This window comes from Meleagris gallopavo, chromosome 5 (assembly GCF_905368555.1).
Source record: "Meleagris gallopavo chromosome 5, MGAL_WU_HG_1.1, whole genome shotgun sequence".
Classification (NCBI taxonomy): Eukaryota; Metazoa; Chordata; class Aves; order Galliformes; family Phasianidae; genus Meleagris; species Meleagris gallopavo.
In genome coordinates this window covers 22356136-22382614 of record NC_139408.1, presented here as the reverse complement: position 1 = coordinate 22382614, position 26479 = coordinate 22356136, and the positions used below count along the sequence as shown (strand labels likewise).

Sequence of the window (26479 nt, the reverse complement as noted above, 5' to 3'; positions counted from 1 at the left end):
GATCCTTTTAAGAAAAAAAAAATATATATATACCTCACCGAATCAAAGACAAAATCCAACACAATAAAAGCTGCATGAAAGCAAGCAGCAAATCTGACGACCACCTGTAGAAAGCCTGGGAGAATGGTCTTAAATCATAAGTGTTTCTCAAAACAAAATTGTTTCAATATGGCTCATATAATTGCATGCAGAACATAAATACACTGAATATTTGATTCAAGTTCACACACCAGACAGACATAGCCCAAAGGCCAAGGAATCTGACAACTTTTTTCCTTCTCAGAAGAAATCAGAACTTGGATACCTCAGATGAAGGTACACACAGCTGGCATGCTCCTGCATGCAGATTCACCCCAGTTGAGCACCAGAGGCCGATAGCCAGATGTTTTCATAGTTGCTTGAGCGTGGGTTCTTCGTGAGGACAACAAAACAACTAATAAGTGTAAACTAGGACATCATATCTTTCACTAAGGCTTTTCCTGCAGTTACCCTTCTTTACTGAAATGCTGTATCTGAGTTCCAACGTCACTTCTAATTTTTGGTATACAAAGTTGGCAGGAACGACGACACCACCTGACAACCCCAGGTAGGAAAATGAAGCTTTAACGCTTGGCCCTGCCGCACCCAAGAGAGACAAAATATACCCACTGATGAGCAGAGCTGTAACTTCCAGTATGCCACACAATACGAACAGAACTGCAGCTGGTAATGAAAACAAATGGCTCTGGCTGCTAAGTACTGGAGGATGGAGATGAGCCCAATAAATCTTATGATACCACTTTGTTACTTAGTGGCAAAGCTTCAGTCTCCCCAGCACCCAGGACTATCTTTAAGAGGTTACTGGATCAATTAATGGGGTTCCAATCAATGGAATTACTGCCACAGTCAGCACTTGCCTAGACCAGTTAGCTCTGATTTCCGATTGCACCTTCCAGGAATTGAACATCTGTGGGCATCAAGCCTACCGCTTACAATTAAAAAGAAAACAGGTAAAACAGACATCGTGGTATCAACGTTCTCTCACGTAAATCAATGTTAAGTCTGGACTCATGACGGATGTATACACATTTAGTAACAATATAGCCAATACTAAGAATTTTGAAATATAAAAATAGCTATTCTAAGGAAGAAATGAAGGAGGAGAGCAATGACACATCTGAGAGTGGAGGAGCAAGCAGACTGGATAAGTGAGATTACAAATAGAGAGACCTGAACAAAGTAGCTCAAGTTTTAATGCGGCAGTTTAGATCACAACCCACAGAAGGCACACCACTTTCCAATCAACATCACTTACAAGACAAAAAGACAACAGAGAGAGCAATGAGAAACCTGTCAGGAACTAAAGGTTCCTATGTTGCCAGAAACTTACCAAGGAGACAACCATACTTTCTAATCTGAGAATCTGCCATCTTCTAAAGCAACCTGGACGCCCTTGCCCCTCTCAACACTTGGAGCAACACAAAGCAACAGCTACTAGCCACTGTGCCTGTTCATTTCTGCACACAGAGCTGTCAGATACTGTTTTCTCCAGTCTTCCAGGCAAAATGACTCATCTGCACGCAGGTTACCAGACAGTCTGTACAGCCAGTTAGCACACCAGCTGAACCACCCATGACAGTCTGCTCAACTACCAGAGCCTGAGTTTACCCATTAACAGGTATAATAGGAAGAACAGATTAAAGAATAAGAGAGGTACTCATTTGAGGATCAATGCAGTTTAGAACAAAAAAGGAGATGGGAAAATTCCCAATTGCTTTATGGTACCACACATGCCAAGGGAAGACTAATTGGCCGTAGCTTAACAGCTTATTTGGGTAAAAGACTGGGGTATACTGAACAGAAGCAAAATTCTCAGCTAAAACACTGTGCCTGCTTTTGGAAGCAATACTGCATTTCAACAGCCTCATCCATTTCAGCCAAAAAACTGAAACACTTTCACTTCTCTATCATTAAACCCAGAAGTAAAAACCTTGGGGAAAAGCATCCCTGTGTAACGTCTATAAACACAGTTTGCATAGCTCCACAGTAAAGTAAGCCCTTCTTTGATTTCATGGAATCAAATAGATTTAAATTCAGAGGGGAAAAAAAAATATATGGTAAGTCTCTAACTAAAGCCATCACCATTCTCCACTAATGCACCCACTACAAAGAGGGAACACATTTTCAGCATCTACTGCCAGCTTCAGAGTGAAAACAATTTTGATGTGTCCCAACTCCTAAAGTTCAGAATGTAACTGATCGAGAAGTTGACTTACGCTTGAAATCCCACATTTGCAACATATTTACATAACATACACACACACACACACACACACACACACACACACGTTTGGCAACAGGCACACAGTTGCGTTCTTTGCAGAACTGAATGGATAAACTCTTACTTTACATCTGTAAAGAACTGAGGCCAACACTCCATTTTAAAGAATGAAAACTGATTCAAATCAGTTTCAAAAGCAGGTAATTTTTTATTAACACTTAAAGAAATTTTACTACTGGGCATGTGAAGTTGTAACTCTCAAAAACATTTCATACTATTTCTTCTTCAGAGGAAACTACTGGTTTTCCTATGGGAACATTACCTTGGGAATATTTTGACTTCTGATTTCATTTGAGTTTTTGAACAGATCTAAGCATTTCATTGCAAAGGAGTTCTTCCTAAGCCTCCACTCAGGCTCTCTGAAAGTTTCACATTTGTCTTCACTTGATATATTTTGGTTTCTTTTTTTTTTTTACAGTATTTCAATATCTTCATATAGCATGTCAAGTATAAAAACCGCTGTAAATAATTGAGAAACGCGAGTTTTTCTGCATTAATTCACAGCCGAACACTGCCAAAATCACCCCAAAACACATCAATAAATTTGCAGGGCACCATGGAACATCTTTCTGAGTATCATTCACAAACGCAGCACCACGCTTAAATTGAACTTCTCTCTGCCTAAAGAACCACAGCGTCCATTCTTATCCAAAGTTAGTTAAGTAGATCAAGAGACTTCTTTCCTGCTCATTTCAGTAGCCTTCTACTGCACAAAGCATGCGTGTAGCTCTTTTGAGGACCCTGAAACACCCCACCCAGACTGCTAACCTTTGGCGTTTCTTGCTCAGGGACACCTGTGCCAAGCAGTTTCACTTGCTCCTCTCTACTCAAGGCCTCAGAAACACTCCCTCCTGCAAAGGCTGGATCAGTCACTGCCCTTTATGAAGGGCTGGGAAGGAAGAAGTTCCAAGGATCAAGGCTGTCCCTATGCTTTGCCAAGAATGGGAAAGACTCAGCCCTTGCTTGTAGTTTCACGCACATATTTTCAGATGTTTTTCACTGACATCTCCATCCATTTTTTCCATTCACTTTTCCTGGAAGGCACAGCATGACATCAGCTGCTTTCCACCGCTAACAGGAACTTTATGACACAGCAAGTGCTACAAATACCATTCTGGCTGCACGAGGCCACCAAACGGACACAAAACCCACTAATACCTTGCCAGTTTCTCTGAGTTTCTGTACCTCACATTTAGATTCTACAGGTACTTCATACTTCCAGAATCAAAACCACACAGAACAAAGAACACGGCACGCTGTCTTCTCTTTATCCTTACACTAGGAAAGTTACCCATTTCTTCCCCAAAAACAAGAGCAGGGTTCTCTGCATATCAACACCAAACATGGCATGTACCAGATATGCATGCATAATGAAGTGTGTTTGGAGAACACCTTTCTGCCTAGGACCAAATGATATTTGCCACATGCAAACGATTCTTAATTAAACTTTTCAGGTTGTATTTCCAGAGAAGACTAGCTATAAGGTCTCCAAAAAGATGAGATAAAAACATAGAGAAAATGCACATGCACCATTCAAGATAATCCTACTGCAGATCCATTTTAAGTCATTGCTTTTGACATTAGAACAGAGCATAACTCTTCCCTCCCCAGCTATCCATCCCTACCTGTGTGTAATGAGCCCAGGTCTGATCTAGCCTACCAATCACAGGAAACCAGCAGTTTTAACCCAGCCATCTTCCCTGCTTCAATTCACTGCACAACCTCACAAAAGAACCAGGCAGCACAAAGGAAAGGGGAAACATCTGAAAGATGGAACTAGCTTCTTTACCAGCATGTGCTCATTCAGATGATTCGTGGATCTGCACTATCAGACTTAGGTGCTGAGTTTGTCATAATTAATTCTCTTCTCATTAACCATTTTTAGTTTTAAAGGTCCCAAGTGATGAGGGTTCCACTATTCCCATTACTAACACACTACGGTTTGTGAGTGTTCATCTATACAATTATCTTCACTTCCCAGCTCTGCACCCATGAACTATTTCCATTATTTAAAGATGTCGGCCCCTTCCTTAACTGCATAATTCAGCTTCCTAAATCAAAAGTAAATCCTCAGCGACCTTGTCTTATCAGCTTTTGCTTAAATCACTTATCAACCTTACCTCTTCCCTTCAAGTTTAACGCCTCTGTTTCAACAGCCTTTACAAATATAGCTAACTTCATTCTGGGCTGAATTCCAAATTCCCACAATCTTCCCACATATCCACCCCTGATATAACATTATTCTCCAACTGCATAATTATGATGCCAAAAAAAGCACAGAATGAAAGTAATAAATATTTAAAAGAAATTAAAAAGAAAAACAAAACCCTCCTGCTATGGAATTTCAGGACCTACAAAGAATGTCAGATAAAAGTTAATTTCTTACTTGTCTCCAACCCTGATGTAACTGCTTTTACAAACAGCATAACAATGCAGTCAATCCAGAATGGATTAACAGGTATTATCCCCTAAACTCCAAGTATATACACCAAGTAGGATTTCCTGCCCTTACGCATCTAAAGCATCATATTTTGCTCCACGAACCACTGGAATTCCTGGAAATGGGCAGTGTACAAAGTCTCTCTTTTTGCACTGGCTGGCAACAGGTACACGATAAATTTGCTACACAGCTCAAAGCGTTTGCCTTCCAAGAAACACAACTGACTGCTTTGTTTGGACTAAACAATGTCATTGTCTTAAGCATCGGTAAGAAGATTTTCACAAAATGGAAGATTTAAAACTCCTAATGCCATTCTAAAGCCTGGCTATATCTCGTCTACTCAATGCACTTGGCAAACATGCATTTCTACGGTGCTCTATCCATTTGTCATTATGTCAGAATTCACAGAACAGATAAACAGTTTTTGAATCTGCTATAGCCTACTTCCAAGTGTTGGTTGAAACTGCCTAATCACATGCCTGCTACAAGACTAAAGGCAAAAATTAAGTATGTTATTGGAGAACACTTCAAAATAGAAGAATTGCACAGTCTTGATTGTTGGCACTGAATAGTACCAACATTTGCTTTTGATTGTCACTGTAAACTTAGAAACAGTTTATGTTGCTTGTGCCACTTTGTTCCAGCTAGCACAAATCAGAGGATGTCAGGTGGGGAGTCAGGAAGAGAAGCAGGAAAAAAGGCAGAGAGCTTTAAGAGGACGTGACAATCCCAAAACATATAAGAATGCTTAAGAACGCATGCTTAATATCCTAAAAATCCAAACAAATTCCACAGGTCTGCCTGATGAAGTTGAGAAAACTACCACGGTGTATCCCTGTTACACAAAGAATGATCCAAAAGCAGTCACATGATAAAGATGCTTGAGCTCATGCATGACACGTCCCTCTGTCACACATCAACCACAGCTCCCTGCCTGCATGCACTGTGGGATTCAGGCATTGCTAGGCAGCTGAGATCCCACCATTCATCTCCAGGAGTTCCTCATTCCAAATTCAAGGTACACACAGCTTTCTCAGCAGGAAATATGCTGAAGACACTGCAGTGGTATGAAAGAAAAATAAATCAGGCTGATTTTCTGAAGCACTGTTCTCAAAAAAGATTTCAAGATGATACTTCTACTTTATAAGTAAAACGATGTTTTCTTCACTCAGATTCCAAAAGCAGATTTCAGTTTGCACAGATAATCAAAGGGCAAGAAAAACTGAAGCGGACAGCATTCCCTAAAAGACAGAAAAAAAGCACTTGTATCCTATTTCCCATTCCCCCCTTCTTGATTTCTTGCCAACGTTAACGGCGGATCCAGTTACTGCCACTATTTTGAGCACCCTTCCACTACTGTATCAACAGTTGACTACAGTTCAAGCAGCCAACAGACTGCCCTCACTATTTGTTCACCTGATCTACTGCTTAAGAAAACCACTTGTGAATAGCCCTCCCACTGCCTGCAGAACCTTAGTACAAAGTTTATGCAAATCAACAGCCAGGGAAGTCCCAGGAACAAGTTTCCAGCTCTTCCTAATAGGGTATTTCCTACAACTCCATCCCCTCAACACCAACTCCTTATTCTACACTAGGCTGGCCGGGGTCTGGCTCTTCATTAATCCCTCCCGCCCTTAACAAGCAAAGGCAGGATCATGTTTTCATTAATCTTCATGGCAGACAGGGACAACAGACCTTCTAAGGCAACAATCAGACCCTGGCTGACCACTCCCCAAAGCAGGCAAGACTATTAAACCCACCCAGAAGACAGCAGCTCGCAGTAACGTTGTTGGTGCTGCTGCCACTCACCACATACTCTCCCTGCAAGAGAGCTGCTTTCCCTCTTCCACTCCCAGCTTGGACAAATTGCATTTTACATTAAAAAACAAACAAACAACACAGCATCCACAAATAGATCACCTTTCACTCGGAATGCCAGTCTTCCCCAGACGCAGACAGACAGACAGACGTAAGGACAGAGACCGTGACCCTGCTCTCAATTCCGCTCAGCAAATGCCGCACACACACACACAAGGCCGGCCACACCGCCTAGCTAGCTGCTGCTGCTGCTGTACAAATATAGAAAGTGGAACAAGCATTTCAGCAGAAGGGATTCTGCTCGGCTCTCCAGGAGGGAGGAGCAGAGGGCTGAACTGGCCCAAGTGCTTTACCCATACATGGTCTCTGACAGAGCCCATGGCTCAGACAAGTTCCTCCACACACGCACACACTCGTTCACCATCATGCTCTGTACGGAAAGAAAAGACTGAAGTGTACAAACTTAAAGGAGTCGTCACTGTTTTGAAATGAGTCCAAGTTCACTTTGCTGAAGTCCACCTCATCAACACAGAAACTACCAATGCTCTTCTTTACCCAATAGAATTTGGCAGCAACTTGGAAGAGAGACAAAAACCTCCTTTCCAGGGAATCCCCACGTTTACCAACATTTCAAGAACTGCTGAACTGGCCAGGTCTCCCTTGTTGGTTTTGGAAGCACACACACGCTTGGCATTTTTTGCCCAAAAGCTAATTACAGCAGTCTTTTTGAACCTTTTCTCCCTGTGCTGCTGCCCGTTCCTTCTATTTAGTGTATCATGTATTTTATGTGGTGGTAAGGAACTAAGTTAGAAATTCTAGCAGAAAAGTTTTCTCATCTGAGTAAGTGTAAGCTGTAACTTTCAGCTATACTAGGAACATAGTACCACAGAACCAGAAATGCACTCACACAAGCTTCTGAGCAGTCAAAACCCCTGAAGTAAATACGCAACCCCTTCTCGGAAGACCTTACACATTGATCATTCCCAACAGTAAATCCTAACAGCTCTTTTGATTGTGCAAGGACTCTTCACTGTTCTACTCAGGAATCGTGCTAAGCACTCTGCAGTCATAACACAAAGACAGGCAAGACAATACAGAGAAGAAATGCAATTCTTCACTAAGTCAAGTTGTCACAAGACTTCTTTTTTTTTAATTATTACTTAAAAGCTTAAATAGAAAACAGGAATTTGTGGACAGTAAATAATGAGCAGGTACAGCTGAGGTGGCAGGGAGATTTTAAGACAGTGATCTAGAAGGGAATCTAGCACTGTCAATGAGAGAAGAGTTTCCTTCACACTGTTTTACCTATGGGAACTGCAAGACCTAGAGATGACATTCAAAATATTTCTGTTCCTGAAAGATCATTATTTCATTGCTTTCCCACAGGAAGAACCATTCAAAGCTTTACCTTGTAAAATGTTTGCATGTATTAGGATGCTTGGTATCCATCCTGCAAATCTCTAGAGTAAGTTAAGCAAGATGCTATCACTTTTGTATGTGGACTTGAACGATGCCAGATACTTCAGTTACAGACTTCATAAATAACCATCTCCTCTGGTTTGGGAAAACAGGCACGAATCCTCAATTGGAAAGCCAACTGATTCTGAAGCATTTGTGGATATCCCAGATATATATATGCTGCAATTGCTTTTGAACCACACACTTTGAGTAAAAAATAGCAAAGAATATTTACGGATGCAGTGAAAAACTGAATTTTAAATAAGATGTTTGAAGAATGACGGATTTACTTTGACATGTGTAATGCTGAAATCTAGCAAATAAGAACGATGTTATTATTATGAAAGGCATAGTACAAAACAGCCTGCAGACAGAAGTGAAAGCTACAGCAAAGACCTATTTTCAGACCAAGGTTCTGAAAAACTTGAATTAATTTCAAGCAAAAGCAATATAAGCCATTCTGGAACTTCAGCTGAGTTTTTCTAATAATCAAGAAATTGGTTCTGAGAGAACACATAGCATGCAACCGCAGAGAAAACATTTCTCTGCAAAGGGAAGCCTGCTATGTACCAACATGACACAATGCACGCTCAGCAACCACTCACCCTCTCACTCACATCCTCACTTAAGACCTCCTCGAGATGTGCTGCTGACAAGGATAAAGAGCCCAAAGTGCCTACTTATTTGCCTTGCAATATCTAAACCAGCTATTCCAAATTACATTTACAACTAATTTTAACCAACATATGTAATCTAACAGGTAATTCTAAGACCGCTTTGTATCATCTTAGTCTAAAGATATCACATCAAGTCAAATCATTAAATTAGTTCTAGGTCTACAACAGTACAGACTGGCTACCAAACTGTGCAGGTTGCCCCTAGCACTCTAGCAGGGCAGCCAGTAAAATGGCCAATGCAAATTAAAAAACAGACCACAACATACTGAGAAGATTGAAGACAGTATGACAACGCGTGCACATGGGACAAAGACAGCTCATGGACCATGATTCCAGTTCCGAGATAAAGCTTTCACAAAGTAAATAAACTCACACAAGCTACCTCCAAAACTGAAATTCTCTTCTGAGTTTAATGAAGACTCCTGCTCAGCCTGGGGTCCTCACTACTTACTCCTCACTGTTGCTGGCTGAATTCAGGGTGAAGGGAGAGTTATGTTCTTTCTTCTGCAACATACGGAGCTAAAATGGCTGAAAGTTACACGCTTATCAAGATGTCAGAAAGACTTCCTTTACCTGAGATGACAACCAGGCCCCATCACATTGCTGTCATAAACAAACACACCTGCTTTGTCTACCACAGTTCAGAGCCGTGAGCTATTCAACCCTACAGCAAGTCTTTGCAGATTTATCTGCCCCATAGCTTTAAAGCAGTTTATATTTTCTCCTTTGTCCTATCCAGATCTCCTTCCCCTAATGTATATTTTAGCTTTATGCGCTTGGATCAAGCGTGAACAAGATGATGCTTAAATGACATCTGGGAATTCCTGGAAGTGCAAATGCTGAAAGGCTCTTTTTTCACTCTTATGCCCCAAACACAAAGCATCTTGGCAGGACAATCAAGTGGAAACAGAAGAATTGGTATCTGGCATTTTTCCATGTAGCACAGGCAGCTCTGTGTCAAGATGAAGTACATTAAGAAGCTGGATACTTCTTCCACCAAAACCTCTCTCCTGCCTCAAAAAAACCTTGCAATAGGATAACAATTCAAGATACTGTGTTGCAAACCCTCAAGAGAAATATCATTAGAGGGCCCACACAACTTTTCTTAATTTACAACTCCCATTCCAATAAACAATTCAGTATTTTATTTTGCTTTGATTTATACTGTTGTGTTTTGTGGTTTTTTTTTCTGACCAATGAATTAAAACGGTACTTCTCACCTAAGGGCAGTTACCAAGGCAACAAATATCTGCAAAACTCCTGGGGAATGATAAACTAAAAGACAAGAAGCAATACTGAAAATGCCCCGATCGTAGTAAAGCATTAAGAAACTCAGGTCAAGTCTGATAAACAAGAATGCTGAAACATATCTGAGAATACTGGGCTACTGCAGCTGCTTCAGTAGCAAATCTCACATTATCCCTACTTAAGGCTTCTGCTGGTACGTAGAGGTGCAGGCAGGTCCTGAAACAGATATATAAATTCTGTCTGTACCCAGAGGTCTCCTCATCAGCAGAGATGCAACAGGACATAAACCTGCTGGATGCATGCTGCACCCACCTTCCCATTTCCTATAACACAGTAAAGGTGTAAGGATTTTTAAACATGTGCCACAGCAATATTCTTTCCAGTAAAGCTGCCTCTTACAGACCTGCATACAGATACCTCACGTTACAGAGCTCCCAAGAATACAGCTAAGGGGAATGAAGAAAAAAAAGTTTACTGTGTACACGTGGTGCCAAGTCACTGCAGTGTTTTAATCTAGCTGATAAGCTATTCTATAAAAAAAAGCAATAGAAAAGACAGCTAAAGGCACTAGGAGGTTATTCAGCAATTATTGTGACTGCTAGTTCAAAGATCTAAGCCTGAAGCGACAGACAGACACAAGCAAAAAACAAGAAATAAAACAAATCAAGATGCTCAGGAAGGCCGAGCTCTTGCAGATCAGAAGCAAAGCATGTTTTAAGGTGAACATCTCCACCAAGTTTTCTTCTAGATCAAGGGAGCTCCTGTCGAAACACACCCCAGGAGCACACTGAAGCAGTACAATGGGAAAAAGCTGCAGCCTTTGAAAAACGCACAGACGACTTCTGGCAGAAAGAATGCCCGTGCCTTGAAGGTGAGAACGTCCGAGCCACGAATCCTCGGGAATTCGAAGGAGTAAAGGTTCCGTGCTTTATTATAACGCAGCCTCCCTACTTCCTCCTCGTAAACAGCCCCATAAAAATCTCACGCTCTTATTAACCTTTATTGCTCCGACACGTGTTTACCATCCACTTTACGATCGGCCTCTCCTGCTTTTTATATTTTGCTCCAACGGCGTCCACCACCACGCCTGAGGCTGCCCGCCTCGCACGGCGATAACCTCCAGCCCCGTATTCACCCCGACCCAACCCGCCTCCCCCCTCACCAGCCCCAGAGCACGAACCCGCTGCCGGCACAGCTCCGGCGCCGCTCGGCAGGACCCCACGCCGCGGCCCGGCCGCGCCGCCGCTCTCCCGCCCCCCACCGGCGGCACCGCCCCGGGCCGCACTCGCAGCCGCAGCGCCCCCCGCCGCCGCCGCCCCGCGGCCCAAGGCGCTGTCACCGCTCGGATCGCGGACGACGGCCGGCGGCCTGTCTCCCCGGGCCCGGAGCACGGCGGGGCCGCCAGAACCTCAGGGCGGCGCGCGGAAGGAGGCGGCGGGCGGCCCCCGCGGGCTCGATCCCCCGTGCGGTGCGGGAAAGCGGGTGGGGGGGAGCGAGGCGCGCCGCGGAGGCCGCCGCCGCGGCCCGGTACGGGCGGGTTAGGGACCGAGCGACCGGGGAGCGGGGCGGGAACGCGACCGTTACCTGCGCGAGGCGGGTCGCGCTCTCCGCGGACTCCACGCCGCTCCTGCCCGGCCCGGCCCGAGCTCCTCCCGCTCGGCCGCCGCCCTCACCTGCCCCCGGAGACCCACCCGCAGCCGCTTGGCTCCCTGCGCCGCCTCGGGCCGGCTTCGCAAGATGGCGGCGCTTCCGGGAGAGACCATGCCGGGCGCGAGGCGGGGGAAAGCTGGAGCCGGCCCGCTTCCCTCAGCCTTGGGACGGCCCTTCTGCGCCCCGTGCAGCCACCGCCGCACTCCCCCGCGCGCTCCCCGGCGGTGCGCCCGCCCGGCCGTGATGGGGGTGGCGGCGGCTCTGGGCGCCGGAGCGGCGCGGCTGCTTTTCTACCCGACGCTGCTGTACACGGCGCTGCGGGCGCAGCTGCCCGCCTCCCGCCGGCCCTGGTTCCACCGCATCGACCACGCCGTGCTGCTGGGAGCTCTGCCGCTGCGGGGCCGCAGCCGTAGGGTAAGGGGGCGCGGCGGGGCGGGCCGGAGGAGCCCGGCGGTGCCTGACGGTGGCTGTGCCCGCAGCTGATGGCCGAGGAGAACGTGCGCGCCGTCCTCACCCTGAACGAGGAGTACGAGACCCGCTTCCTCTGCTGCTCCGCGCAGGTGGGCTCCGCTCGGCCTCGTGGCGGACCAGGGAGCGGTGGATGGGAACGGGACGGCGGGCGGGGGGACCCCTCGCCTCGCCGCGGTCACGGCACCGCCGCGTCTCCCTGTCGGTACCTCGGTAGGCTCCGGGTGTTCTTTCTCGAGGGCGCGAACCGGAGTTCGAGCGGGTGAACGTGCCGCTTGTTGCAGGAGTGGGAGGCGCTGGGAGTAGAGCAGCTGCGCCTCGGCACCGTGGATCTGACCGGAGTCCCCACCTTGGAAAACCTGCACCAGGGCGTCGAGTTCATCCTGAAGCACCGCGAGCGCGGTAACAGCGTCTACGTGCACTGCAAGGCGGGGCGCTCCCGCAGCGCCACCGTGGTGGCGGCCTATTTGATCCGAGTAAGGAGAGCTCTCTGCTGAACGGGGTTTGTTTTCATAGACAAGTGTGCAAGCTGCTACCCTCGTTTGCTCGAGAAACACCTGAGCAAGCACTGCTGCATTCGTATTCCGTGATTTTAGAGTTTAAAATAGACACCCATTTCAAGAGAGGTATATAGCAAAGCCCCAGACTCACGCTATTGTCTGCTTTGTAGAACCAGGCAAATGTAGGGTAAACGAACAAGTATGCTTAGATTTTCTGAGCAGCGGTCTAAGCTTTCTTTGATGATCTCATTTATCTTTGTATCCCTAGCTTGCCTGCACTTATGGCACATGTTATTAGCACTGGCAAAGATGGCCTGATTTTACTGGAAAGAGAAACTGCTGTCGTGCCAGAGCTCTGAAACGTGTAATATGATGCTATCTGTAGTGGCTCTGGCAAAGTAGTCAGACTTCAAGAAGCTGTTTGGACCGCTGAGTCATCAATATACCAAGTTCTGAGCAGGTTTTGAGAGATTCTGAGATTCTTAATTGATTCTAGGTTCACTGAGCAGATAATCGTGTGTTTTTGTTGTTCAGAACTTTTCCTTGGTTGAGCCTTTCTACGCTTCTTGGTAAATACAACTCAGGATCAAGGGAAGCAGCACTGGCTTTCTGAGTTCTCTGCAGAGCTAACTGGGTTGGCACTGAAAACAAAATCCCACGTATGGATCCTACTGATGGTGCTGCTGAATGCTCCTTGGAAAGTCTTTCTGTAGTGATGCACTAACTCTTTAAGTACCAGGGTAATAGTAATGTTTTAATAAAATACTGCCCTTTCTTTCTGGTCTGGTGGGACTGGGATATGAAACTATTCACAACATGCAGGAATTGAGTGAGATAGACAGTGAAGGTCCTAGGCAGCAACCATCCATCCCTCCTTAACTGAAGAACTCATTTCATGAAAGTGCACTGAGATTCAGGCCCTTCTGAGGAAGTTTAAGTAAACAGAAGGGATAAAGATGCCAGTTCTTTAACCAGTGCTAACATTGCCTGTAACATCCAGAGGGGGCTCCCTTAAATGGTGCAAGGATGGAATGAATTTTCACTTCCAGGGTTTCTGCCTTTTCAGCTGCATCACTGGAGCCCTCAGGAAGCAATAGAGGCTATTGCCAAGATCCGTCCCCACATCCTTATTCGGCGTAAACAAGTCCAGGTCCTGGAGAGTTTTCACAAGGATGTTACTGCTGGGACAACTGCAGAGTGTCAGTGAGAACTACCAAAATCTCAGTTTCAGCTCTTTTAAGTACTGTACTTCTTGACCCTCAATAAAGAAATTTTTACATAAATTATGGTAAAGGAGAGTTTGGGCTGTTTCATTATAACTTTTTCTCCTTATGACCACTTTTTTCTTGGAGTGCTATCATTCTCACCCACACACGAGTGCTGGGCTGAATCACAATCCATGGAAGGCTTTGTAATACTTGCAGCCAAGAAAAGAAAACTTTGTCTCAGCAGAGACTTTATTCAGATTCTTACCCAAGGAGTTACAGTGCCAACAGAGAGGGGTAGGAGGAAGTGGTCTTAATGCCATCTTTTACCAATAGTATGTTATGGTTACAGGTGGAGATTTCCTGTACAGTAAAGGAAGCCAATGCTCATAAGAACAATCTCCTTCTTTATGGTTGGTGATGACACAGCAATAAGCAAACTCCCATTTTGTTACCACTCCTCTAGAAGTGCTGAATAACGCAACCTACTTGGGGTCAGCTCTGGAATCTGTCTGCTGTAAATATTTCTGCCAGCCTCTCCTGCAGTAGCGACACAGGAACGTTTAAGTGGGGGCATCCCTGGAGGACAGACAGTGCAAATCTAACTCTGTGACTGACAATGGCAGTAACACGTAGTCTCCCAGGCAGTTAAAACTTACCGTCTGTGCCAAGGAGGATGTCCTCCATATGCTATAGGATTTGTGGATGGGTTCCAAGCTAAAAAAGCCACTTGCTGTGGTTTGGGCCTCAAACACAAGCAGCTTATCATCAAGGGGATCACAGTAATAGCATTTAGTCCATCTGAAATCTAAGATGCGTCAGTTCAGCTTTAATAGTGCTATCTAAAAGACCAGGCCTGTACTTCCTCTGTGCAGATGGGCTCTTTACTGGATGTTGTGAGCTTGTAGTAATTGGGACTGGTGCTGAGGGTAGTGAGTACCTCTGAGCTGCGCAGCAGAACACCATCACTGCCTGTCCTATTAACAGGCCTGTTCTTCCCCATTAGGCCAGGACAAACTGCAGGTTAGTGAGCAGCACTTTGATGCCACTTGTGACTGTTACAACAGAAGTGGCTGGGTTAAGTTTAAAAGTATTTGCATCACCCTTTTTATAGCGATCTCGAAAAACGTAGATGCTGCCATTGCAGCTGGCAATCTTCCAGAGGGATGGTACTGAGCTCCAGGCATCTGGCAGGCACAGCCGGGTGAAGCTATCCAGTAAGGGATTATAGCAAAGCAGCGAATCCCCCTCAGCTACAATGAACACCACATCCTTGTGTACAGCAGCATGCATGCGCCCTGCAAAAGGCAGTACATATGGCTTCACGTGACATTTCTCTGTGTTGGTATCATAGCACTGAATAAGCCGAGACGGCTTGGTGAAGAAGTCCAAGTCATTTTCCTCCCCGCCCAGCAGGTAAATGACACCATTAAGATTTACACCTGCAGCCCCAGAGACAGCCACCTCCAACTGGCTGGTCTCTGTCCAGACATTGTCTCGTACTCTGTAATATATGACAGCATTAGAGAGAGTGTCTTGCAGAGTTTTGCCCCCCAGGGAGTATATTGCATCCTTGCTTGGCACGGAGACAAGAGTGTGCTGGAGCCGGTCACGGGGCAGAGGGGCACACCATTCCCAGTCTATAGTTGCATTGTTGCATTTCCACATGCGGCGTGGAATGGAGCCACCAACAACGTATAGGTCACTACCATGCTTGCAGGCTGCTGTGATCTGGTGACACAGGCTGTTCTGGCCACTCACACTGATGGAGTCATCATCAGCACAATGCAGAGAGACAGCGAGTGAATGTGTTCGTGATGACTCCTTTCCAATCAGGTAGATGTGAACATTTTCTCCAATCACCTAAGAAACGAGGAATTTGTCAGTCTCAGTAGGACTAGGCCTGCTTACACGAACATCAGTGATGCCTAAGACTGATTTTTATCAGAATTTCGGAACCCACCTATGAGCCTGAGGCATGCACTCTGCTTGCCAAGCCACGCTACCCTAGAGCTTGCACTCATATCTGACATAGCAAAGTTATCCACAGACTTCACTGGAATCTTTGTGGCTGCAGTTGAATGGAGGGATGGTCACATCGCTGATGGAGTAACTATTACAAAGAGAATGCCAAACTAAAATTTCTCAATGGTCTTTCAAACAACTGAGCATCTGCTAAAAGGAGTTATTTGTGGAAATGCTCTAACCACCAGTGAAAGCTACCTCAGCTTAAAATTAAAAAAAAAAAAAAAAAAAAACAGTCAGTGGGGTTGCTATTTATAACAGTGAAAGTATTCCTCATGCAAACACAGCGAATTTCAATGGCATTTGTGATTTGTAACTTTCAATGACACCTGTGGGCAGAATATACCCTGCCTTGGGAAGTGCAGAACTACTAAACATCAGCCTGAAAAAGGTCTTTTTATACCTTCAGACTTGATCGCAGAGTCTCTGAAAAGCCTGCACGCTCCTCCTTGTTGAAGTTGATCCAGGTTTCTATGGCAGCCGTTGGATTCTGAGAACATGGAACGCCATCTGTGGTTTGGGGCAGAAAGGAATTTATGGTATCTAGACATAGGTACCGAGGAACATCTTTTCCTGCAACTCCTTCACCCCCTCCCACAAAAAGCCCTACCTCCTAGAGAAAGGAAAAAGAAAAAAATACGGAGGTTTATACATTTTGGCAGGCATGATCAGTAATGGCAGACTGGCAACTACATGAAGTTTCCTTGTTTAAGCATCAGGAGATAGAGCTGGCAAATCTAAAGCATTTTAGATAAATTTGGAGAAGAACTTATGTCTAAGAGGAAGAGAGCAGGGAAGAGGCCCTACGTTGTCTTGTGACTATGAAAAACATTATCTTAATGAAGCATTTAAGCATAAAAATTCTCTTATTTAAAATTCTCAGCATTTGCATTTCTTGAATCACTGACTGGTCCTAGAAACTCATCAAGCAAAGGTCATTTGCAGGAATTGTTCAGACTTGAGGGTCAGCTCTGACGGCGTTCAGAGAATGTCTCTGTCATTGCTATCCTGTTAACATTTGGAAATCCCCTGTGAGCTGCTACAGCTTTCTTTAGCAGTGTGACACTTACCGTAACAGACTGCATCAGATTTCTACCAGTTTCCAGGCTTAACTAAAAGTTTGTTATGCCACAGACTACTGCATCATCACCATCAATATATTACTTAGAAAGTATCTCCTTGTAGTCTGAAAGTCAGCTAGCTGCTCTAACACTCACAATTAAGTCTGTGTTCATCAAGAGGCTTCCCTTTTAAAGGCTCCTCTCACTTTGTAATTTGCTCTCACAACAAACTCTGAGTTCAGCCATGCTGAAGGCATCCTACAAATTCCAACTAACTCTTTTTCTTCCCACTGAAAGGATTGAGGAAAAGAGAGGAAGAAAAACAGGTATTTTGACTATTCAACAGTAAAAAGCATTTCTGTAAGCTATCCGTTGGATGTAGTGGTTAAATGAAAAAAACTTGGATTTTAAAACTGATCATGGGGCACAATAAAAGGTAAGCTTAACAACTTACTATCTAATGACATTTATTTTAATCCTTGCTAGTAATAACTTCTATTTAATTGTACACTGACTAAACAAAGAAGCAGCAATTGCAAAAGTTCTTCCCTACCAGCAGTGAGAGTGTATTTCAGTTCTTAATCCATTTTCATGAGCTAAGTTTAACCATAAAAACTGAGTGACATGAATCTATATATGAAAATAAATGACATGGAAAAAAATTCTTAAGCAATTATTTTACTTCAGGACCACAAACACTAAAGGTCATAGTCCTTTGAACTATGATTACTAGGTGAAATCATTATAAGGAAGGGTTAGAGGGTAACTGACCTCTATAGCTTTATTTCATAATTTTAGTATTTTGTTTTTAATGAAGTCACAACTTAGTTTAAAACTGTAGGTAGGGATAGTTACCAAAATTACCCTAGTTTTATCATCGTTTTTGAACTCTCAGTACATATTCTGAACAGGTTTCTGACTCTGAATTCCTTTAATTGCAAATTAAATATTGCAATACTGCATTGCAACATCTGTAAAGACTCAACTTTAGAGGATACTTTAAGTCTTACCAGACAGATTTGTTACTATTCCAAAGAAGCCAATCGTGGTAGGTATATTGTTATATCAGCACACAAACCATTGACACACAAAGTATATTATTTTACTTGTTTACAGAGTTATTTTCTAAATAAAGCAAGAAAGAGATAATCTCTGAGGACCCAAGCCCAGCACATTTGAATGCATGAGCTTCTTTTCTGTTCTTGCTTCCTCTAACAGTGATATGTAACTGTACAAAAGTGGAATTGTGACTGAAGCATCAAGAAAAAGCTTTAATGTACTGCCTGTACCTGTGAGGGCAGCAGAGAATCTTTAAGGACTGCTGTCGAATGAAAAAAGTTGTTAATGTGCTGACACATCCTTCCCAACACTAAGTCACTGCATCCATTACATTTACATTACAGGTAATTACTGCAATACCTAAGATGTTACAATGCCTCTGTGTCAGTCAGCTGAGTGTCTAGCCTTAATACTCTAGTAATTACATAAAATTGTTAGTAACACTAACAGAGTCTAGAAACACGGTCTGTGTGCTCAAGCCTTACAAATGTTGACTTGTTGCACTGCAATGTTAAATGACAAAGAATTAAAAAAAAAAAAACATGCTCATAAGATGTTTATTTTGTAAGGCTTATTGGTTTTATTTTTAATGCAAACAAAAATAAATGATGTTGAAAGTTACTAAGTGATGTTTAAAAACCTGGAATACTTTCAATCTGTTGACTCAGAAACTGCTGAGAATTAGCAGCATTCTCTACGTCTCTTTTTTATAGCATAGATCATTCATTTCCACTGACAGTTTATGGTGAATTTTTTTTCTGATTAAATTATCCAGGCTGTTTTGCATTGCTTAGCTAAGCCTCTGAATAGACAGTGATTATGAAAGCTTGCATCTTTCCATCTGTTTTATCCCTGCTAGACTCTCAGACTCAAAGTCTCTTCCCAGATGCAGGTCATGGCTGGCCTCCAGAACTCCTTACCTGTAAGGATGTCTGTCAGTAGGCGAAGAGGTAGGTGCAGGAACTCTTCCGTGTCTTGCAGCTGAGACAAATGTGACTTTGCACAGTGTTTGGCAGCCGTGTAGAGCTCCATGTCACTGTGCTGGTCTGCCAGCCACATCACCTGCAGACAGTTCCTGACCTGCACCGTACGGGCCAGAAAACGGGAACATTCTTCAAAAAGGGCAGTCAGCTGGTACATATCTGCCACTTCATAGGTCTCCTGCAACTCCTCGGCCCTCAGCTTCACAGTCCCATGGTAAATATAGTCCACAAGGAGCTGAAAGACACTCTCACTAACGTCCTGCAGCTCTATCACCCGGTTGTGAGCCTCCTTCAGGTTAGAAGTGAACATGGAACGAAAAAAGCAGCTCTGAGCTGAGAGGACCAAACGGTGCAGCTGGAATTCTTTGCCTTCCACTGATATTGTAACGTCAGCAAAGAGCTCATCCTCCAAACATAATTTCATAATCCCCTGGGCCACGCGGCCCGAGTGCGAGCGATCAGTGAAGGTGTAGTTAACAAAGTAGTTCTCTTCAGCAGAGGAGCCTCCAGTCTCTTCTGACGAGTCCATGGTGCCACACAGATCAGACCTCCAGCAATCTATGAAATCACAATGATTATAAGGCTTTCTCCCTCCACTAACAAGATTATGCAATCCTTCAGGATACAGGGAAAACTAAGCGTGTTGGTAAGCAGCCAGCATATTTCAGAGACTGAACATAAATAGCACAGCCAGAAGCTTCTGCTGGAGTTTCAGAAACTAAAACAACTGAAACAAATTAGAAGTTGGCATGATTAAAATTGTAATATATACCAAACTTCTAGTGAGCACAGCATCCCAGGAGAATCAGAAGATTTGCATATCTTTCCACAACTCATTTCACTGACGCAAAGAAATACTTGCAAAGCCAGAGAAAGTGACACTACTGCAGCTGTGCTAGGTGGGAGAGAAAGGGGTTCGTACTGCAAAGAGCAGAGTTAATTAGCATCCAAAAACAATGGGATGAATTTTTGCAATGCACCAAGTAATGTGATTTTTGTTTTTACCAAAAAGTCTGCCAGACACAACCACTAGTCCTTCAAGCTAACTACATGAGGTAACTGATGGCCACATTGTGTGGCCACAGATTTTCAGCATGCAAAATAACTTGCTAGATGCTTTTAGACATCGTTTCCCAAGTGACAAGGAGAACTCAGTCTGCAATACTGCTGAGTAGGCAACGGAGATAACTGGCAGCGTTCTGGGTTGAAGAAGCTTCAGACCCAGCTAAGGACTGCTGTAGGAAAGAGGCTTTTCTTTAACACAGCTCCTGGCAGCATTAAGAACAAACAGAGGCCTGTTTGCATTCCCTCTGGTTCTACACCTCAGCTATCCAACTATGGTGACTGAAAGCAAAACTGAACTGATTAATACTGAACATGACTTCCAATACATGATTTCTCAAATACATGACTTCTCTCCAGGAGATTAATGATTACTTTCCCATGCCTTCAAACACGCATGTTCCTGCAGCAGTTTTGCTGGTGCAGGACAGCTCCTAATTCCTCACTCAAGCTTTGTTCACTAGAGGCCGTTCCTCCACCTCACAGCTGGACAGGTCCCCCCACCTCGAACAGTCCATCTTAAATACGACCTCTTTTTCTACGGCATTCTCGTCGGACTGAATGCACCATCCACTACGCTGTGCGAGGTCGAGGAAACGACCAGAACCCCTCAGCCCCAAGTTCCCATCTCTAGCAGGTAGAAGCCCGTCCCGCAGCGCTCCCAGTCAGGCACCCAACAGCCGCAGCCCCAAAACCCACGCCACGAGCGGCTGCGCGCAGCCCAAGCGGCTCCCGAGGGCTGGGCCGCGTCACGGGGAAGCGTCAGCAACGGCTACAGACCACGAGGAAGGACGTGGGTTTTACAGCAGACATAACGCTTCAGAAAACAAACGGGAAGGCCGATCTTTGGGAAGAGAGCGCACAGCACGGCCTCCGGGCGGTGAGCACGGCGCTGCGGCACTCCGCACCCGAGCCCCCCCACTTTCCCCTCCGCGCAGCGCAGCGCAGCAGGCCCCAGCCCCGCTCCGCCCGGCGCGACACCCACCTGCGGCGCCTCCCTTCATGCCGCCGCCCCGGAGCCTCCCTCCGCCTTCGCCTTCGCCTTCGCCTTCGCCTTCGCCTTAGCCACCGCCGCCCCGGGCTGCCCCAGCGGCTCCGCCGCGCCCCTCACCCTGCACCAGGCGCCGCCAGGCACTCACCACTTCCGGCCTTCCACCCGGAAGCGCCGCCGAGCAGTCCCCGCGCGCTTCCGGCTCCCGGGGGAAGCTTGGCGGCGGCGAGTCCTTCCGCTTCCGGTCCGTGCCCTTGCCCGTCCGTGCGGCGGCGGCGGCGGGATGTTGGCGGCGGCGGCGCGGGGCCTGGTGCGGGCCGCGCGGCGAGGTGAGGACCGGCGGGCGGGCGGCGCTCGGTGACGGCTCGGAGCGCCGCGACCCTCACGCGTGTCCATTCTGTTCTCAGCTGGTGCGGGCCCGGCGGCGGCGGCGGCGCAGACCCGGCTGGCGGGGGGCTCGGCGGCGGAAACGCGCCGTAAGTGAAGCGGGCTGCGGCGGGAGGGGCCTTTTGTTTTCGGAGGGCTTCGTTCGCGTTGTCTCGGATCCGAGCGCGGTTAGCGGCTTGCCGGGAATGGAGATGTTGGGCAGGAAGGTGAGGGTGCCAGTGGCCGTGCGCGCTGCAGGTGCCCTCCTGCCTCTTCTTTCTGGCCACGCTAACGTGTTTGTGGCTCCTCGTCTAGGCTGGAAAAGAACTTCGAGATCACCAAGCCCGACCATCTGTCTGGCCTGCTGAGCCCCACCACTAAGCCATGTCCTGCTCTGCTACATCTGCACATCTCTGAGATGCCCCCAGGGTTGAGGTCTCCACTGCCTCCCTGGCAGCCCACTGCAATGCCCAACCCCCCCTTCCATGAACAAATTCATCCTCGTACCCAGTTTAAACTTCCCCTGCTGCAACTTGAGGCTCTTTCCTCACACCTTATTACTTACCACACAAGAAAGGTGACCGCCAGCCTTCCTCTCAGGTAGCTCAGAGGAGGTCTCCCCTCAGCTGTCTGTTCCCCAGATGTTATTTTTGTGACAGTGAACTCCGCACTCTGCTATGCATGTATTGTATATCTAGCTTCAGATTTACCTTAAGTAAGCTCTGTGGGATGCCTGAATCTGCCCAGCTTCTGAAAGAGCTACTCAGAGACTGACAGTGATTAAAGGGATTTTTAAGGATGTGATGAGTGTTGCTACTCTTTCTGTGGCTTGCCCTGCTGTAATCTATTGTTCTCTGTAGCTACTGTCAGACCAAAAAATGAAGTAGAACAGAAGCAGCTGTGTGCATTTGGGGAGTATGTGGCTGAGATCCTGCCCAAGTATATCCAGCAAGTACAGGTAGGTGCTGCTCAAGAAATTATTCTTGCTGGGAGGCAAGGGACCGCATGAACACACTGCTTGTTGTTAGATGTCAAAGGTTGTTGTGTGGAGGGGAGATTGTCAGAGTTACGTGAAAATTACAACTATTACTGAGCCGCTTTCTCTGATGTCATTGTGTCTGCTGTCCATAGACTCTCTTTGTACGATGTCCTGCTGGATTCTGTGCAGTGTTCAGTCCTATTAGCGTGTGTGCTAGTTCCCTTTCCATCCTTTTCATCAGGTGACCTGTTTCAATGAGTTGGAGCTTTTGATCCATCCAGATGGGATTATTCCAGTTCTGACCTTCCTCCGAGATCATACTAATGCTCAGTTCAAGTCCTTGGCTGACTTGACTGCTGTTGATGTCCCATCTCGGCAGTACCGCTTTGAGGTAAGCACTGCTCTAAGACATCAAACTCAGAGAGTTTCACAAGCGCTGATGGCTGTGGGTGCTGTTACAGCTAGAACTGCATTTTTACTTCACAAAAATAGAAATCCACTCTGAAGTGTAGGGTTTGTTTAACCTGTTGATTATGGAAGTAGTAGTAGAACTGATACTGCATGAATTCTTAGCTTGGCTTTCCTGTTCTGTTCTGCTAAAAGTCTTTTTACGGGCAGTGGTAGTAGTGGTTGGTTTTTTGTTTGTTTGTTTTGCTTTGTTTTTACAAAAATGTCCAGAGCCTTCTTTCTGCTAAATACAGACTGGTGCTCTTCCTTATTCTGCCTGGGGCTGTCAGCTGCTGTTGACACAGCCAATCATGGTTTGCCCTAAAATCCCACCAGTCTTCTCCTTAACAATTTTCTAAAAAAGGACAAACTTCAGTAGTTTTAAAAACGTCTCCTGACGTTTTCTCACCTAGTACTAGAAAGCTCTGTTCAATTTATTGTACTTTACCCTAGGAAAAGGTACAGTATAAAAGCAGAAGATTCTGGGTCACAGGTTGTAGGAGGCTGCCTCCTTATTGATGAAGGAGATATCCTTCTTTCTTTGTCCAATTTGGGCAGATCATCCTTCAAATGGGAGAAGTGATGTGGTTTAATTCCCAGCAAGTTACAAGGATAAGGAAAAGTAGATAATTTATTTTTCCACTTTTGTTTATCTTGTGGTAACAAATTTATGTTCCATTTGCATCACTGAATACTGAGAGTAATTGGTAGCCATTTTCTTTGAGACGGACTATTGTCATGTTTTCATTCCTCCAGTATTCTCTAAGATTTACTATTCCTCTTCAACTGTTTTTCAACAATTGACATTTTATAAATCCCACATGCTTTTTGTTACACTTCTAAGGAGATAATGCATTGGAACCTCAGTTACAGTGCCTTTCAGTGCACAGCTCCTAAGAGCTGAACGTGATTTTGCTGAAAAGGAGTGTTTGAAATAGGCTTAATGTATCTTTGCACAACCTGTCCTATATCGCAAGAAGACCTTTGAAGTCCATACAAGCCCAATGCCTTCTTGTATTCTGCTTTCAGATTGTTTACAATCTCCTGTCTCTGCGATTCAACAGTCGGATCCGTGTGAAAACATACACTGATGAGCTGACACCTATTGACTCAGCAGTGTCTGTGCACAAAGCAGCAAACTGGTATGAAAGAGAGGTGAGTGCCAGCATACTTGGGAGCAGTCTCTATTGAGGGGAGCTGTGTTTTCCTGATAAAACTTAATACTTAGGGCACTGAGAAAGAAAGAAGTGTTTCACTGGCTTCCTCTTCTGAATAGGGGGAAAAAAAAGGTGTTTGGTTTGTTTTTTGTTTAGTTCTTTTATGACTTGCACTGGTAGTACACAAAACCAGGCAAGTAACTGAAATTCTGTGGATACAATAACAAAGGATACTTTGTTCAAAGTAAGAGAAGCCTTTGTTAGCAGGGCTTGTTTGTTTTCATTATTGGATTGGCCTTTCCAGGTAAGGTGGGGAATCGTGGACATGCTAGAAAGGTTAGAATGGAGATAGATTGTCTAATTCAACTTGTCTCCCTTTCATATAGGTTTGGGACATGTATGGTGTTTTCTTTGCCAACCATCCTGATCTAAGGCGAATCCTCACAGACTATGGGTTTGAAGGCCATCCTTTCCGGAAGGACTTTCCACTCTCTGGTTATGTAGAGGTAGGAGATGCATTCGTGCCTGAAGTTATAAAATCTCTCTAATATTTTTATGTGTTTCAATGCAGAGATGCAATTGCTTTATAATCTTTCAGCTAAAGGGAAGCTAAAGACATTTAACTGGTGTGCATTCTAGCAACCTGTACATATCTCCAGCATTTAAAGTCATCATATGTACCATCTGCAATAAGGCAGTCTAAAGATAGGAACACTGAGTAAATTTAATGTGCAGCGTGCCACAGACACTTCTTGGGCAGAGAAAGTGCTTCTGCTTTTAGAATGAAGTTTTCTACTGAAAAGCTATTTATGCCTATGGGAGTAAATAACAAAACAGATCTTTATGCACCTGGAACTCTGCTTTGTGGAGTTTTTGTAGATTTAAGTTACAGAACTACAGTTAAACTGACTTTCCATTCATCAAATGTTTACTACCGTGTGTTAAATCACAAGCGAAATGAGCATATTTGGTTATCTGCCTAGTTTCAAAGTATCTGTTTTCACAGAAGCATTTGTATTTGGTGTAGTTCTGAGGCTGAGCCGAGTCTCAAGAAGAGACAGTGAAGTTCTGCAGGCAACAGATGGTTTTAAGAAACTAGAAATAGCGCAGTCCTGTAAGTGATGAGCAGGCAGCAGATTTGGAGATCTGGATTGACATAGTAAGGATAAATCAGTCCTACCTAGTATTCACCTACCCTTGCCCTGTATTCCAAATATTATGCTAAGAAGCACAACTGAAACCAAACAAGCTGACATGATGGCAATTCACAGAGACTCACGAGAGTAGTCCCCAGCTATGATGGTGTGGATAGACCACCTTACTGCAATGACTAAGGAGAATTTCCTTTGCCATGTGGCAAACTAACCACATTATTCCAAGTAGACTTTGTATGGACTGTAAGCTAGGTTCTCCTGATTCAGAGTGGCTAACCAGGAGAGTTACAGAGGTCCTGGTGTCATCTGGAGGTCTCCTCTTTGTGAATTAGGAGAACTGAAGCTGTATCAGAGGCCTGTCGTTTATCCTATCCAGGCATAAAAACAAGAGCTACTTGTACTGGAGGGTGACTTGGTCATTACCATTTACATCCAGTGGCAGAGGTGACACTGGGGGCTGTATGAAAATGACTGTCGTTTGCTCTGCTCTAGGTGCGGTATGACGATGAAGTGAAACGAGTAGTGGCAGAACCTGTGGAACTATCTCAGGAATTTCGCAAGTTTGATCTGAATAGCCCTTGGGAGGCATTTCCTGCTTATCGTGCACCTCCGGAACCCCTGAAAATACAAGCTGGAGCCAAGAAGGAAGATGCAAAATAGCAGCAGAATGGAGCGGGTGCATGGCACCATCCCTTCTGTTCAAATGTAATATTTATAGTAATAAAAGTTGTTATGAGACTCCTGCCTGTCATGATCACGTAAATTGTTGTTTTCAACCTAGATGAAAAACAAAGATGAAAAACAAAGAATGAAGGATGTTAATTTACAGTCCTGATGATCTAACTTTGAGCTCTAAAATACTAGATTTGTCTTTTTTGCTTGGAAATTGAATGGAGTTCAGGTATTTCCTGTGGCTAAGCTGCTTTAGATATGCTGCTTCTGTTGGCTGTCCCTGGAGGCGTAAGTCCTGAGCACTTAATAGTGCAAACTTCAGGAGACTTCTGAAATAGCTGTGTAGCTTAAATAATAGGAATGTCTCATCTCTACAATGGGCTCTGGGAAGACTATAGTAATGTAGCAAACACGGAGAGCTCGTGTATGTTCATGATTCTGAACCAACTGTTATTAGGACAACACAAGAAGCACTTGAATTCAGACCACAAGAACAGTGGAAATAGCTGCACTGTCTCTGGGAACTTAGTCTGTGTTCTACTGGCAGGAGGAGTGGCAGGTAACTTCCCACATTCTACTCCATACCAGCTTTTTCTTTTCCCAGCTTCTTCAGACTGTGGTTTTCCTTGCAGCTAAAGTATTTTTCTTCCCTTTTCTTGTAGACAAAAGTGTGTGCATCTTTGTCACTTCTCCAGTTATTCTGAGCTCTGTCACATAATAGCATTACCACTATCTTTGC

At 45.0% G+C, this 26479-nt stretch overlaps 4 protein-coding genes across 19 annotated transcripts in view; 2 read left to right on the top strand and 2 right to left on the bottom strand.

Moving 5' to 3' along the window:
- The window catches only part of CELF1 (CUGBP Elav-like family member 1), a 53671-nt gene extending 41947 nt beyond the window's left edge, over positions 1 to 11724 (bottom strand). For 10 of the 13 annotated variants that reach the window (XM_085224637.1, XM_085224638.1, XM_085224639.1 and 7 more), the window contains exon 1: positions 11546 to 11724. In XM_085224637.1, coding sequence (XP_085080763.1) covers positions 11546 to 11724 — 179 coding nt within the window. Of the gene's footprint in view, positions 1 to 304; positions 636 to 6680; positions 6844 to 11545 lie in introns of those variants that run through there. The other 3 variants (XM_085224649.1, XM_085224653.1, XM_085224647.1) reach the window with 3 other exon arrangements.
- On the top strand, positions 11699 to 13862 carry PTPMT1 (protein tyrosine phosphatase mitochondrial 1). Of its 2 annotated transcripts, none has more exons than XM_085224667.1 (4): positions 11699 to 12025; positions 12091 to 12171; positions 12364 to 12555; positions 13646 to 13862. In XM_085224667.1, the coding sequence occupies exons 1-4, from the start codon at positions 11699 to 11701 to the stop codon at positions 13784 to 13786; spliced, it is 741 nt and encodes a 246-aa protein (XP_085080793.1). In that variant the 3' UTR covers positions 13787 to 13862. The 2 variants fall into 2 exon arrangements, with proteins under 2 accessions (XP_085080793.1, XP_085080794.1); XM_085224668.1 differs by having other exon boundaries at positions 12364 to 12581.
- Positions 13863 to 14018: 156 nt separating this feature from the next.
- KBTBD4 (kelch repeat and BTB domain containing 4) lies at positions 14019 to 21201 on the bottom strand. 3 transcript variants are annotated; one of them, XM_085224656.1, is made up of 4 exons: positions 21114 to 21201; positions 18850 to 19470; positions 16213 to 16319; positions 14019 to 15647 (listed from the first exon to the last, which is right to left on the bottom strand). In XM_085224656.1, exons 2-4 carry the CDS (start codon positions 19439 to 19441, stop codon positions 14787 to 14789), a joined length of 1560 nt encoding a protein of 519 aa, XP_085080782.1. In that variant the 5' UTR covers positions 19442 to 19470; positions 21114 to 21201; the 3' UTR covers positions 14019 to 14786. The 3 variants fall into 3 exon arrangements, with proteins under 3 accessions (XP_085080782.1, XP_085080781.1, XP_085080780.1); XM_085224655.1 differs by having other exon boundaries at positions 21086 to 21139; XM_085224654.1 differs by having other exon boundaries at positions 20960 to 21133.
- NDUFS3 (NADH:ubiquinone oxidoreductase core subunit S3) lies at positions 21160 to 25806 on the top strand. Its single transcript, XM_085224666.1, has 7 exons — positions 21160 to 21294; positions 21373 to 21441; positions 22192 to 22289; positions 22552 to 22701; positions 23787 to 23912; positions 24301 to 24420; positions 25561 to 25806. The coding sequence occupies exons 1-7, from the start codon at positions 21249 to 21251 to the stop codon at positions 25726 to 25728; spliced, it is 777 nt and encodes a 258-aa protein (XP_085080792.1). The 5' UTR covers positions 21160 to 21248; the 3' UTR covers positions 25729 to 25806.
- The last annotated feature ends 673 nt before the right edge of the window (positions 25807 to 26479 follow it).